A 13,947-nucleotide genomic window follows, 5' to 3' on the forward strand; every position below is an offset into this window, starting at 1 on the left:
ACTTGGTCTAGTATGACAATAAAACACTGTTGACTCTTACCTATCAATCTCTGCTTTCAAAATACCCAGTGTTTTCGCATACCACAGCCTGTGGCAATGAAATCTACAAATTCAACACCATCTGGCTAAAGAAACTCCCCCTCATCTCCATTCTAAATGTAGGCCCTTTTATCCCGAGGCTGTGCCCTGATCAATTAAATATCCAACTCATTTTTAAATAACAATTTTGGGAAGAAGGCAGGAATGTGGTACTGATTGGGGATGGTCAGCCATGATCACATCGAAGGGCCAAATGGCCTACTCCTGCACCTATTGTCTATTGTCTAATTGAGTTTGCTTTCTCCGGGAGGAAGCGGCCGTTTCGGAACTCCAAGCCGTTGAGAGTGTTCTTCTGTTCCGACGCTGGAGTTCCATCATCCCGGCGAGAGGACCAGAAACACCGGCCGCCATAGCGGCGACTGCGAAGGCCTCAATAGGCCCCGACCACGGGTGAACATCGAGGAAGTGGACTGAACTTTGCTGCCTTCCCTCACAGTGGGAAACGTTGATCCCGCTGTGGGGGGTTGTTTTTTTATGTTTAATGTTCAATTCTATAATGTTGTGTTTATTTTATTTGTGTGCTGCAATGGCAACTCAAATTTAATTGCACCAATGTGACAATAAATGTCCTTTGTCTTGTCTTTTGTCCTTTTTCATCATTATTTCAGGAAATAATTTCAGATCATAATAACTTGCTGAACTTGCTGTTGACCAAATGCAACCTCTCCATATAACTCTATTCTAGTAATTTTGCTAATATATTCATCTCACCTTTGCTAGCCCCCTCTCCAACCACTTCCTACAAATGAATACCTTCAAGTAACTCATTCTCACTTCTGTTTTCTCTGCCAATTACCTGCCCCTGATACCAATGGAAATTATTTTGTCTAAGTTTATCAAAATGCTCCATGAGTGCTCACAGAAAACAATTTGTTTAATTGCCTAACTATTGTTTGTAGACGTTTGGCATAACATCTTTGTTTTTGAACTGATTATGAAGGCAAAGATCAAATATAACACAAAGTGGTGGAAGAAATCTGCAGGTTTAGCAGCACCTGGGGAGGCAATGGGCAGACAATGTTTTGGGTCTCCAAGGATCAAGTATATAAGACCATAAAACATAGGAGCAGAGTTAGGCCATCCGGCCCATTGAGTCTACTCCAGCAATAGACCCTGGCTGATCTATTTTGCAACCCCCATTCTCCTCCTTCTCCCTATAACCTTTGACACCCTTACTTATCAAAAACGTATTAATCTCCCCTTTAAAAATACCCAATGTTTTGGCCTCCACAGCCGTCTGTGGCAATGAATTCCACAGATTCACCACCCTCTTTCACCACTCAAAAATTCCTCCACATCTCCATTCTCAACAATAGGGAAAGAGATGGAACAGGAATCAACACAAACTGCTGGAGGAACTCAGAGGGTCAGGCAGCATCTCTGGAGAATACGGATAGGTGATATTTCTTGTCTGAAACCTTGTTCCGGAAAAAATCACCCATCCATGTTTTCTTGAGACCCTGCCTAACTGGCTGAGCTACTCCAGCACTTTGTGTCTTTTTTTTGTTAACCAGCATCTGTAGTTTCTTGTAACTCCATTGCACAGGAATTGTTGAGAAGGTTCATTCAATTATCTCACAGAGGAATGATAGTCTGACTTCATTTCTGTATCGTTCTGTGATTTTATCTGGTTGGTGCATTTGAAACATTTCATAGCTTTGCCACTACTGTAAAAACTAATTATTGTGGACCTCTATATCATCGATTTTGGTTATAGCGGACTGTCTCTTTAAGAATGCGGGCTGCTAGTTAGACGGTGGAGGCTATTGAAACTGACAAGACATTGAAATTGACAAGGCATTGAAACTGACATGACATTTAAATTGACATGACAATGAAATTGACAAGGCATTGAAATTGACAAGGCATTGAAATTGACATGGCATGAAATTGACAAGACATTGAAATTGACAAGGCATTGAAATTGACAAGCAATCACATTGATTGGCACTTAATTCTATTAAACAGTGCAACAAACAGCATTTAGTATTGCAGTAACGAAAATACAATTTTAGCTTTTAAGAACCATATACCACTCAGCAGGTTAGCTTTGTGAAGAGAAACTGAGTTAACTTTTAAGTTTGATGTTTAGCTTAGTTTAATGATACAGCGCGGAAACAGGTCCTTCAGTCCAACGAGTATGCGCCGACCAGCCATCTCTGCACACTTACATGATCCTACACACACTATGGACAATTTACAATTAACCTAAAAACATGTACGTCTTTGGAGTGTGGGAGGAAACCAGAGCCCCCAGAGAAAACCTACATGGTCACGGGGAGAACATACAAACTCTGTACGGACAGCACCTGTAGTCAGGATCGATCTTGGGTCTCTGGAGCTGTAGGGCAGCAACTCTACCGATGCAGCACCACGTTCTTTCACCCTGAACTCTGGGTGGGCAGCTGGTCATGGGAATCTCAGTTCGAGAGGGGCAGGGTTTCCTCACCCTGTCACACCGCCACCCCAAGGCCCCAGACCTCCCATTTTGCTCTCAATCCCTGGATCTGGGAATCTGCAAGGGCAGAAAAAACATAGAAACATAGAAAAATAGGTGCAGGGGTAGGCCATTCAGCCCTTCGAGCCAGCACCGCCATTCAATATGATTATGGCTGATCATCTAAAATCAGTATCCTGTTCCTGCTTTCTCCCTATATCCTTTGATTCCTTTAGCCCTAAGAGCTAAATCTAACTCTCTCTTGAAAACATCCAGTGAATTGGCCTCCACTGCCTTCTGCGGCAGAGAATTCCACAGATTCACAACTCTCTGGGTGAAGAAGTTTTTCCTCATCTCAGTCCAAAATGGCCTGCCCCTTATTCTTAAACTGTGACCTCTGGTTCTGGACTCCCCCAACATCGGGAACATTTTTCCTGCATCTAGCCTGTCCAATCTTTTATGAATTTGATATGTTTCTTCAGGGGTTATTGCCATTCCCTGGTTGCTTCTTGGGCCGCTGTGCTCCATGTGGAGAGGAGGTCTCAATGGCCTCTCAATGACGGGGCTCCAGGAATCTGACCCGAAGCCCGGGCTGTGAAATCAATGGGGAAAACCCCGACTCAGTTATAGCAGACAATCGGCAATAAAGGGTACCATTCCCTCTCCTAGGGTCCGTTATAGCGAGGATTTACTGTACTTCATTTTATCTCTTGCTGAAACTCATATTCATGCCTTTGTTGTGTCCCCAGACTAATTAAAGACGTTCCAGGCTAACCCACTCTCTACATTTCCTGAACTTCAGATCATGTAATTCTCTGCTGCCCAACATTAAGTGTGATCCCTTGATGACTCGAGAATTAAGGGACAGAAGTTTAGGGGGCTTGCTTTTCTTCAGGAAAAAGATAAGCGCGAGGTGACTCCAAGAATAGTGGAATATCTTAATTCAATCAGTGAGAGCACTTTGATTGTTTTTACAGATGGATCTAAAGATCCAGTTAGTGGGAGAGCTGGGTTTGGAGTGTATGTAGAGCAGCTTGGGTTGAAGATTGGCCGGCGCATTTCTGATGGAAGCTCTGTTCTCACGACTGAATTAATGGCAATTCAATGGGCTCTATGGTGGATTGAGGAAGCCAGTTTTAGAGAAGTTATTATCTGTTCGGATTCTGCAGCTGCTCTTGAAACTTTAAGAGTAGGGAAATCTAAAGCTCGTCCTGACATTCTAAATGAAATCTTGAGTGTGTTTTCTAGAATTGGGTTTGCGTGTAACATCACTCTTTGCTGGGTTCCCGGGCATGCTGGGGTGAGGGGGAATGAGCAGGTGGACCTCATAGCAAAGGAGAGTTTAAGAAGAGAAATAGATATCCATGTATCATTGGGGAGAGTGGAACTGAGGGAAATAATTAAAGAGGGCTTAACAAAAGAATGGCAGAGAGGATGGGAAATGGAAGTCAGGGGTAGACACTACTTTTCTATACAATCTGAAGTTAGGAAAATATGTTTCTGTACATCTCTGTCCTGTAGGGACTCAGTTAAACTGTGTAGATTGAGGTTGGGACATTGTGGGTTAAATTACTATTTGTGCATTGTAGGGAAACATGTTTCTGGCTTGTGTGAATGTGGGAGTAATGAGACAGTTAAGCATGTTTTCCTAGAATGTAAAAAATATAGGGTAGAAAGAAAAGTATTGTTTGTTAGACTGACAGGACTTGGAGTTGAGGCTTTTTCTGTTTTATCTTTGTTTGGACACAGTGAGAAACATCAACTGATATCTAGGGCTGTTCTTCAATTCCTGCAAGTTACAGGACTGTATGTAAGAATTTGGTTCAAACTTTGACCTGTGGAGGGCAGTAATACGCTTAGCAGCGTCTACACTGCCGGAATCCTACAAGAAGAAGAAGTAGAAGTTTAGGGGTAACATGAGGGGGAACTTCTTTACTCAGAGAGTGGTAGCTGTGTGGAATTAGCTTCCAGTGGAAGTGGTGGAGGCAGGTTCGATTTTATCATTTAAAAATAAATTGGATAGGTATATGGACGGGAAAGGAATGGAGGGTTATGGCCTGAGTGCAGGTAGATGGGACTAGGGGAAAATAAGTGTTCGGCATGGACTTGAAGGGCCGAGATGGCCTGTTTTCTGTGCTGTAATCGTTAAATGGTTATATATAAGTGTGATCCCTAAATGTTCAGCTCATCCTTGTTGACCAACATTGGCTCCTAATCTTCTTATCCCCAAATGTAAAATTCCATGTGTTTTTACAACTCCCCTCCTTTTCCATGCACCTGGTCCAGTTTGCTGTCCTCGTCCCGACAGGTCTTGCCCCCTTCCCGTTCAGCTTGTCCACTCCGATTTAGTCCACCATTGATGGTATGCCTGCATTTCACTTGTTCCATGCGCTGCAATTCATTATCTTAAGCATTCAGCCTGTCCTTCTTCTTTTCATTAAGCTTCTTGTTAAAATGATTGTCCATTTCCAAACTCTAAGTTGGGTTAGTTTTCACTTTTCAATACGTTCACTTTTGTGAAGCACCGTTGGATTTATCTAACCAATACGATTCTTGCCCAGAGTACAGCCCGAAATTTTGCATGATAATCATAATCATAATAATACTTTATTAGCCAAGTATGTTTTGCAACATACGAGGAGTTTCATTTGCTATACAGTCTTACCAATAAAAAGGAACAGAACACACAAAATACATTTTAACATAAACATCCACCACAGTGACTCCTCCACATTCCTCACTGTGATGGAAGGCGAAAAAAAGTTCAATCTCTTCCCTTCTTTGTTCTCCCGCGGTCGGGGGCCTCGAGCCTTCTGTTGACGGGCCGATCTTGGCTCCCATAGCCGGCGGCGTTTGGGCCTTCGCGTCGGGGCGATCAAGCTCCTGCATCGGGGGGTAATCTCAGCTCCCCCGCGCTGGGCGATCGATTCGGGTCGGGGCTGGTCGAACCTACTGCTTCGTTGGAGCTTCCCGACATCGGTCTCTACCCGATACAGCGAGCTCCTCTATGGTGAAATCCGCAGGCTGCAGTTGGAACGTCGATCCCAGGCAAGGGATCGGCTCTGATGGTAAATCCACGGCCCCGCGGTGGGGCTCAAAAGTCAGTCCCGAGCAAGGCCGCCAGCTCCATGACGTTAGGCCACAGAGCGACCGGAGATACGATCTGGAAAACAATCGCATCTCCGGCAAGGTAGGAGATTGAAAAAAGTTTACCCCGACCACCTAGCCCTGATCTAATGGCGGAGTGGACTGGGTGGGCCAAATGGCATAATTCTACTCCTTGGTCTTATGGCCTTTTGCTGGAGTGATTTAGAGGGTTAGGCAGCATCTGAAGCGGGGAATGGATAGGCTTTAAATTGTTGAACATTATATGCTTTGTGGTTAGTAGGCTCTGCTTTATACGGTGTTGGTATTAATTGTGGAGGTGTTTATTGTGGCTGTGATGAGTGTGATTATAAACACTGGCGTGTAGCTTTAAGACACACAACGTGTGGGCCGGGCCCGGGTTCTGACGGTGGCGCGTGTTCCGATGCTGCTGCTGCCGCCGCCTGCGACCCACTGCTACAGCACCCGGCAATCCAGCAGCGGGCGGGCAATCCAGCAGCGGGCGGGCTCTACTGAACGGCCAGAAAGTTAAACTGAGCGGCGAATGCCCGTGCAAGCGAGTCGCTGACATTGGCAATGCCCAAGACGAGAGGCCGCGGGGCGAAGGCTGCTGGAAACCAGGTTGTGATCAGCAGGTTTTTCCGCCCTGCAGCCAGGACAGAGCGGGGAAAGGAGCAGAGGCGGGAAGGAGACAGTGTGGCAACAACTTCCCCATGTCAGCAGGTGAGAGGAGGCATTGCACTGTTGCATTGTGCCCATCTGCTCATGCATTTAATGTTTTGAACATTGTACAATGTATTTCCACGTGTCTCATTGTTACAACCCACTTCCTGATATCTTTGCATGTAATTCTATTAGTTTCTGTATATTGATAGATCAGGGTTCATTTTTCAGTGCAATGCAATGCTATTGCAAGAATGCAGAAAAGCTTCCACATTGTATCCTGACTTGACCCTAGAACGTTGTAGTTTTAAGCAAAGATTATAGAGGAGCTCCTCTAGTATCTTTGGTTTTAAGCTTGGGAGTTTCACTTTATTAGACTGTGTCCATAAGAGACAAAAATTCCAACTGGCAAAACTCAAGACCTGCAGCATGGAAAATATTTGAGTGGATGTTTGCATTGCTCTGTACTTGTTAAATGTGAAAGAAGAAACTATCTGACTCATTTAGCCCATTTCCTTCACAGCCTAGCTATAAATGCCCTCTCGGACATCTACCCAATAATTTTACTAACACATGATAACTTACTATGGATGTATCTACCAGGGAATTAAGGTTCCATGGAAGCATTCTCAAAATGTGTAAGAACTGGAAGGAACTGCAGATGCTGGTTTATAACTGGAGATGACACAAAATGCTGGAGTAACTCAGCGGGACAGGCAGTATCTCTGGGGAAAAGGAATAGGTGACGTTTCAGGTTGGGACTCTTTCACAAAATGTGACTTGAACCAGGATAATGTAGACGTAACGTTCAGTGAAATGCCCATCAAGCATCCAGTTTGGAAGGGAATATTAAATCGGGTTTGGAAAATTAAATGGAGCTTTTCACTGCAGGAGCACTTGGAATTTGTTATCATAGAACGGTAAAGCGGTACAACACGATGTCTGTGTTTAATATGATGCCAAGACAACATAATCCATATCTCTCCATTCCCTGCATATCCATATGTCTATGCAAAACTCTGAATTGTCACTATAGTATCTGCCTCCGCCGTCACCACCCTTGGCTGCATGCTTTAGGCATTCATCTCTGTCTGTGTTTAAAAAAAGAACTTGTCCTGCATATTTCCATTAAACTTTGCCCCTCACATCCTAGAAACATAGAAACATAGAAAATAGGTGCAGGAGTAGGCCATTCTGCCCTTCGAGCCTGCACCGCCATTCAATATGATCATGGCTGATCATCCAACTCAGTATCCTGTACCTGCCTTCTCTCCATACCCCCTGATCCATTTAGCCACAAGGGCCACATCTAACTCCCTCTTAAATATAGCCAATGAACTGGCCTCAACTACCTTCTGTGGCAGAGAATTCCAGAGATTCACCACTCTCTGTGTGAAAAATGTTTTTCTCATCTCGGTCCTAAAAGATTTCCCCCTTATCCTTAAACTGTGACCCCTTGTTCTGGACTTCCCCAACATCGGGAACAATCTTCCTGCATCTAGCCTGTCCAACCCCTTAAGAATTTTGTAAGTTTCTATAAGATCCCCCCCCTCAGTCTTCTAAATTATAGCGAGTACAAGCCAAGTCTATCCAGCCTTTCTTCATATGAAAGTCCTGACATCCCAGGAATCAGTCTGGTGAACCTTTGTGTCTTTGCTCAGATTAGGAGACCAAAACTGTACGCAATACTCCAGGTGTGGTCTCACCAAGACCCTGTACAACTGCAGTCGAACCTCCCTGCTCCTATACTCAAATCCTTTTGCTATGAATGCTAACATACCATTTGCTTTCTTCACTGCCTGCTGCACCTGCATGCCTACTTTCAATGACTGGTGTACCATGACACCCAGGTCTCGTTGCATCTCCCCTTTTCCTAATCGGCCACCATTTCAGATAATAGTCTACTTTCCTGTTTTTGCCACCAAGTGGATAACCTCACATTTATCCACATTATACTGCATCTGCCATGCATTTGCCCACTCACCCAGCCTATCCATGTCACCTTGCAGCCTCCTTGCATCCTCCTCACAGCTAACACTGCCCCCCAGCTTCGTGTCATCCGCAAACTATCCCTAAAGCTATCCCTCTAATATTTGAAGTTTGCATCTGGAGGATAAAGGTTTCAACTGTCTACCATACCATATCTGCCTCTTATTATTTTATATCGTTTATTATTGTCACGTGTATCGAGGTGCAGTGAAAAGCTTTTGTTTTCATGCTTTCAAGTCAGAGAAAAGACTATGCATGAATACATCAAATCGTCCATGGAGCACGGATAAAGGGTGCAACATTTAATGCAAAGATATAACATTGAAGTCTGATTAAAGATCGTTCAAAGGTTTCCGATGAGGTAGATGGGAGGTCAGGACAGCACTCGAGCAAATGAGGACCGTTCAGTTGTCTGATAACTATCTCCCCTCCACCTCCGGCATTCCATTGAAAACAATCCAAGTCTGTCCAACCTCTCCTTGTTCTTAATGCCCTAACCCTGGCATCATTCTGGTAAACCTGCTCTGCACCCTTTCCAAAAGCTCCACATCCTTGCTGTAATATGCAACCAGAACAGAACTGCATGCAATACTCCAAATGCGGTCCAACCCAAGTCCTATAAAGCTGCATCATGACTTCCTTACTCTTATACTCAATGCCCCGGTCAATGAAGGCAAACATATCAAACGCCTTCTTTACCATCCTATCTCCTTATGTTGCCACTTTCATGGAGTTATGGACTTGGATCCCATGATCCCTCTGTACATAATTTCTGTCAAGGGTCATGGTATTAATTGCATATTTTCTCCTTAAATTCAATCGACAATAGATATAGGTGCAGGAGTAGGCCATTCGATCCTTTGAGCCAGCGCCGCCATTCATTGTGATCATGGCTGATCATCGCCAATCAGTACCCTGATCCTGCCTTCTCCCCATATCCCCTGACTCCGCTATCTTTAAGAGCCCTATCTTGCTCTCTCTTGAAAGTATCCAGAGAACCGGTCTCCACCGCTCTCTGAGGCAGAGAATGCCACAGACTCAAAACTCTCTGTGTGAAAAAGTGTTTCCTCATCTCCGTTCTATATGGCTTACCCCTTATTCTTAAACTGTGGCTGCAACCTCCCAAAGTGCAACACCTCACACTTGCTTGGACATAAGGAATAGGAGTGGAATTAGGCCATTCAGCCCATCAAGTCTGCCATTTAATCATTCTGATCTATCTCTCCTAATTTTAAGTTCTAAGCCAAAGATGTGTGCTTTGGGTGCCAAACTTGATCGGAGGGTGGATGCAGCAGGAAGAGAGGTTTATAAATGAGGATGCCTGTGGTTCCCAACATTTCAACTTCATTTGTGTTATTCAGTGCTAGAAAACGTCAGTAAATTGTAGTCGTCCATGCCTGTGACAGTATAGAGACTGACATGTATTGTGTGTCATGTTCTGTCAATTGGAATGATCTATGCTTTAAAATGTGTGATTGGGGAGGGTAGAAAAGACTTTGAATGTTTTAGTAGGAAGGAACTGCAGATTCAGATTTCAGATTCAGATTCAATCTTTATTGTCATTGTGCAGTGTACAGTACAGAGACAATGAAATGCAGTTAGCATCTCACCCAGAAGAGCGAACATAGAATAATGGAACAGCAAAATATATATATGTACATACATTAGCAATTGTGCAATTTTTCTGGGGGAGGGAGTGTCCGGGGAGGGGGGGGTTGATTGGCAATCACCAAGGTGCAGAGTTAAGTTGTGTAACAGCCGCAGGGAAGAAGCTGTCCGTGAACCTGCTGGTCTGGCAACGGAGAGACCTGTAGCGCATCCCGGATGGGAGGAGGGTAAACAGTCTGTGGCTGGGGTGAGAGCAGTGAGACGCTGGTTTCCATCGAAGATTGTCACAAAATGCTGGAGTAATTCGGCATGTGCAACTTGCATGTCCTTTGAACCCTTCTAAATCTTGTTTCCCTCTCCCCTGACTCAGTGTGAAGAAGGTGTCTGGCCCAAAACGACACCCATTCCTTCTCCCCAGAGATGCTGCCTGACCCGCCGAGTTACTCCAGCATTTAGTGTCTCCCTTCAAACGTTTTGGTGGCTGGCCGTGCACTGTGGAGCCTGAACCCGATAGTTTGTGCTTAAAATTGACAGGAGATCCATCAGTTCTGAGGAAAGATCAACATCCAAAATCTGTCCTCCTACATCTTTCCACTCGGTTTCATTTTATCTATTCATCCATCGCAGTTGCGTGTTATCTATGGCAAAGCCTTTGATAATGTTCCACATAGTAGGCTTCTTTGCAAGGTTCGATCGCATGGAATCCAGGGAGAGCTAGCTAACTGGATATAGAACTAGCTTCATGTTAGGAAGCAGAAGGTGGTGGTGAAAGGTTGTTTTTCGGTTTGGAGTTCCCCTGAGTAGTGGTGTGCCTCTGCTGGTCCTGGACCCATTGCTGTTTGTCTTCAAAGTCAACGATTTGGATGAGGATGCATTAATAATACCTGGAATATTGCACAACACCTGGAGTATTGTGTGCAGTTTTGGTCTCCAAATTTGAGGAAGGACATTCTTGCCATTGAAGGAGTTCAACGTAGGTTCACAAGGTTAATTGCCGGGATAGTGGGACTATCATATGCTGAGAGAATGGAGCGGCTGGGCTTGTACACTCTGGAATTTAGAAGGATGAGAGGAGTTCTCATTGAAACACATAAGATTATTAAGGATTTGGACACGCTAGAGGCAGGAAATGTAAATATGTTCCTAAAGCTTACCCCCCCGCCCCTAGTCTAGTTCAGTAAAAACATTGAGTCAAGCACTGGACCAACTAAACTTTATTTTTGAGCGAACAGCAAATTCCCCTATACGATACCTAAACCACCGCAGGTTCGAACCTTGTCTCTCCCTTTACGTTATTTACAATCCCTGTGCAGTAATCCAATCAAACTCATGCATCAACAATACCTTAGAGTTTCTCTGCAAAGTCCTCATACATACTATCAATTGTGAAGACATTTGGACCTTCCTTATCTGATGTATTGATCTGGGACCTTAACTTCCTGGCACCAGCTAGCAGCTTCTTACACAGAAAAGGGCTAACAGCCCCTGTTGATGCACGAATCCTTTGTTTTATTTTGGCTCTATTTTGGCCAAGATTTACAAAAACATGCTCCCGATGTTGGAGGAGTCCAGAACCGGGGTCCACAGTTTACAAATAAGGGGTAAACCATTTAGAACGGAGATGAGGAAACACTTTTTCACGGGGAGTTGTGAGTCTGTGGAATTCTCTGCCTCAGATGGCGGTGGAGGCCGGTTCTCTGGATACTTTCAAGAGAGAGCTAGATAGGGCTCTTAAAGATAGGGGATATGGAGAGAGGGCAAGAACGGGGTACTGATTGTGGATGATCAGCCAAGATCACATTGAATGGCGGTGCTGGCTCGAAGGGCCGAATGGCCTACTCCTGCACCTATTGTCTAATAATGAGTAACTTTACAGATAGCACTGAAATAGTTGTATCATAGACAGTCAAGGTGAGTATCAAGAATAACAGCGGGATCTTCATCAGTGGGCCAAGGAACAGGGAACTGAGTTTAATTCGGATTAATATGAGGTGTTGCATTTAGAGAAGTCAAACCAGGGCAGAACCTTCACAATGAATGGCAGACCACATGGGAGTGTTGTAGAGCAGAGGGATAGAGGAATGCAAGTACACATCTTTGTGAAATTGGGATTTTGGGTAGATAGGGTAGTGAAGGAAGCTTTTGGTACATTAGCTTTCATCAGTCAGGCTACTGAGTATAGATGTTGGGGCGCCGGTGAACCCGCACAAGTATTGTGTTCAGTTTTGATCGCCCTGCTTATAGATACCATTAAGTTGGAAAGGGTGCGTAGACGATTTATGAGAATGTTGCCTGGACTCAAGTGCCTGAGCTGTGTGGAGTGGCTGAGCAGGTGAGGCCTTTACTCTTCGCAATGCAGGAGGCAGAGGGGGGGGGGGATACAAAGGCGGATAAAATCATGAGAGGAATAGGTAAGGTAAGGCACAGTTTTTTTTGCAGAGTAAGAAAATCCAGAGCTAAAGTGATAGGTTTAAGGTGAGAAGGGAAAGACTTATTAGGAAGCTGAGGAGCATCTTTTTCACTCTGAAGGTGGGGTGTATATGGAACGAGCTGCCATATGCAGTAGGCGAGGCAGGTACAATAATAACATTGATAAGTCATTTGGACAGGTATGTGGATGGAAAAGGTTTAGAATGATCAAGGCCTAACAAGGGTTAGTGGGACGAGATTAGATGGGTTAGCATGACTGAGTTGGGCCAAAGGGCCTGTTTCTGTGATGTATGACTCATTGACTATAAATATACCAAGAGGGAATCTGTAATTACATCTGGATCAGTTTCTTCACTCTGCAGCTTGTATTACAAATATTTAGAGAAGTATTACAATGCATCACCCCATGTAAATTAAAGCTTTGATGAAATTCAGTGAGAAGAGTTTTAAACTTTATTGTTGAAGTTTTGTGGACTCGTGATGAGGAGACCCAAAGCGATTTAAAAACAAACCTGGGCTGAAGGTTTAAATGAGCCAATGGCTGGAAAGTAGCAGTTTAATTTGGTATGCTTTTTCTATCTGGGATGTGGGTGACAATATTTTTTTTAAAGGAGATTTTATTTGTGCATATAAAATATTAATATTCATCAGCGTTGAAAACATTAGCGATGCAGTGGTGCTGGTTTCCAGCGGGAACAGTGACGGACGCACCACACATCTCTGTACTCTAGTTCCTGCGGACTTCCGCCGCTGGAAGTATAGGATTTTGGTGTGTGTGATTTATCGTCCCTCCTTACAATGCTATGTACGACAGTGATCGCAACTTCCACTGAAGTGTGGATGGCCGTTGGCTCGCTCGAAGCTCATCCGCCCTTTGACAGGTCTTGTTTGGTCCTGCTGGGGGTCCACAGCCCCCTCCTCACCTGGCAAAGCAGGAAGGGGAGATGGTTTAGTCACCCATGTAGCACGGGATTACATGGCACCCGTGGCGGGGGGGGGGGGGGCTCGTTTTGATATGATTAAGGTGAATCCAGAAGATTAAGTCTTGCGAAAGTGCAAAGAAAGTGGATGTAACTGATGTTTTGGGGCATTCAAACTGAGGAGTTGTGTAATCCGAATTCAATTGTCATCCTTTGCTCCTTGCAGATACTGGACACCAAGAAGAAAAAGGAAACAACAGTGGAACAAGGTGAACTTTGGCCTAAACGTAGAAAGTTGGCAAGTCGAGAAGAGAATGGGGATGTACTTAGAAAAGATAGCCGTAAGTGTATAGACAGTGGTATTTCTATTTACCACTGACTATCAACACCAAAGCCCATAGTGATCATTTTCATGGCCATTGTAGACATTTTTCTTGTTGTAGGTGCTATTTAGCTCAAATTGAGGGCTAGTACCAAAGTATTTGGTATTTGCCGTTTGCTCCTAAAAATGGTGACAAATTGATGCGTTAAAGTTTGAAAATGACCCAAATCGTGTTTTAAAAAAAATGTTGAATAGATGATAATCTTCTTATTCCTTTCCACTAACTGTTTAATTTTTAAAAATCATTCTGTTTAGGCCACGATACGATACAACTTTATTTATCCTGGAGGGAAATTGGTCATGTGTGTTATAAT

At 44.1% G+C, this 13,947-nt stretch overlaps 1 protein-coding gene across 2 annotated transcripts in view; it reads left to right on the forward strand.

Annotated features, from left to right (window-relative positions):
- Positions 1 to 6,042: 6,042 nt before the first annotated feature.
- The window catches only part of msh3 (mutS homolog 3), a 285,979-nt gene continuing 278,074 nt past the window's right edge, over positions 6,043 to 13,947 (forward strand). The window contains exons 1-2 of one of the 2 annotated variants that reach the window (XM_033018740.1): positions 6,043 to 6,364; positions 13,478 to 13,592. In XM_033018740.1, coding sequence (XP_032874631.1) covers positions 6,218 to 6,364; positions 13,478 to 13,592 — 262 coding nt within the window. In that variant the 5' untranslated portion in view covers positions 6,043 to 6,217. The remainder of the gene's footprint in view (positions 6,365 to 13,477; positions 13,593 to 13,947) is intronic. The other variant, XM_033018741.1, reaches the window with a different exon arrangement.

This window comes from Amblyraja radiata, chromosome 3 (assembly GCF_010909765.2).
Source record: "Amblyraja radiata isolate CabotCenter1 chromosome 3, sAmbRad1.1.pri, whole genome shotgun sequence".
In the NCBI taxonomy this organism is placed as follows: Eukaryota; Metazoa; Chordata; class Chondrichthyes; order Rajiformes; family Rajidae; genus Amblyraja; species Amblyraja radiata.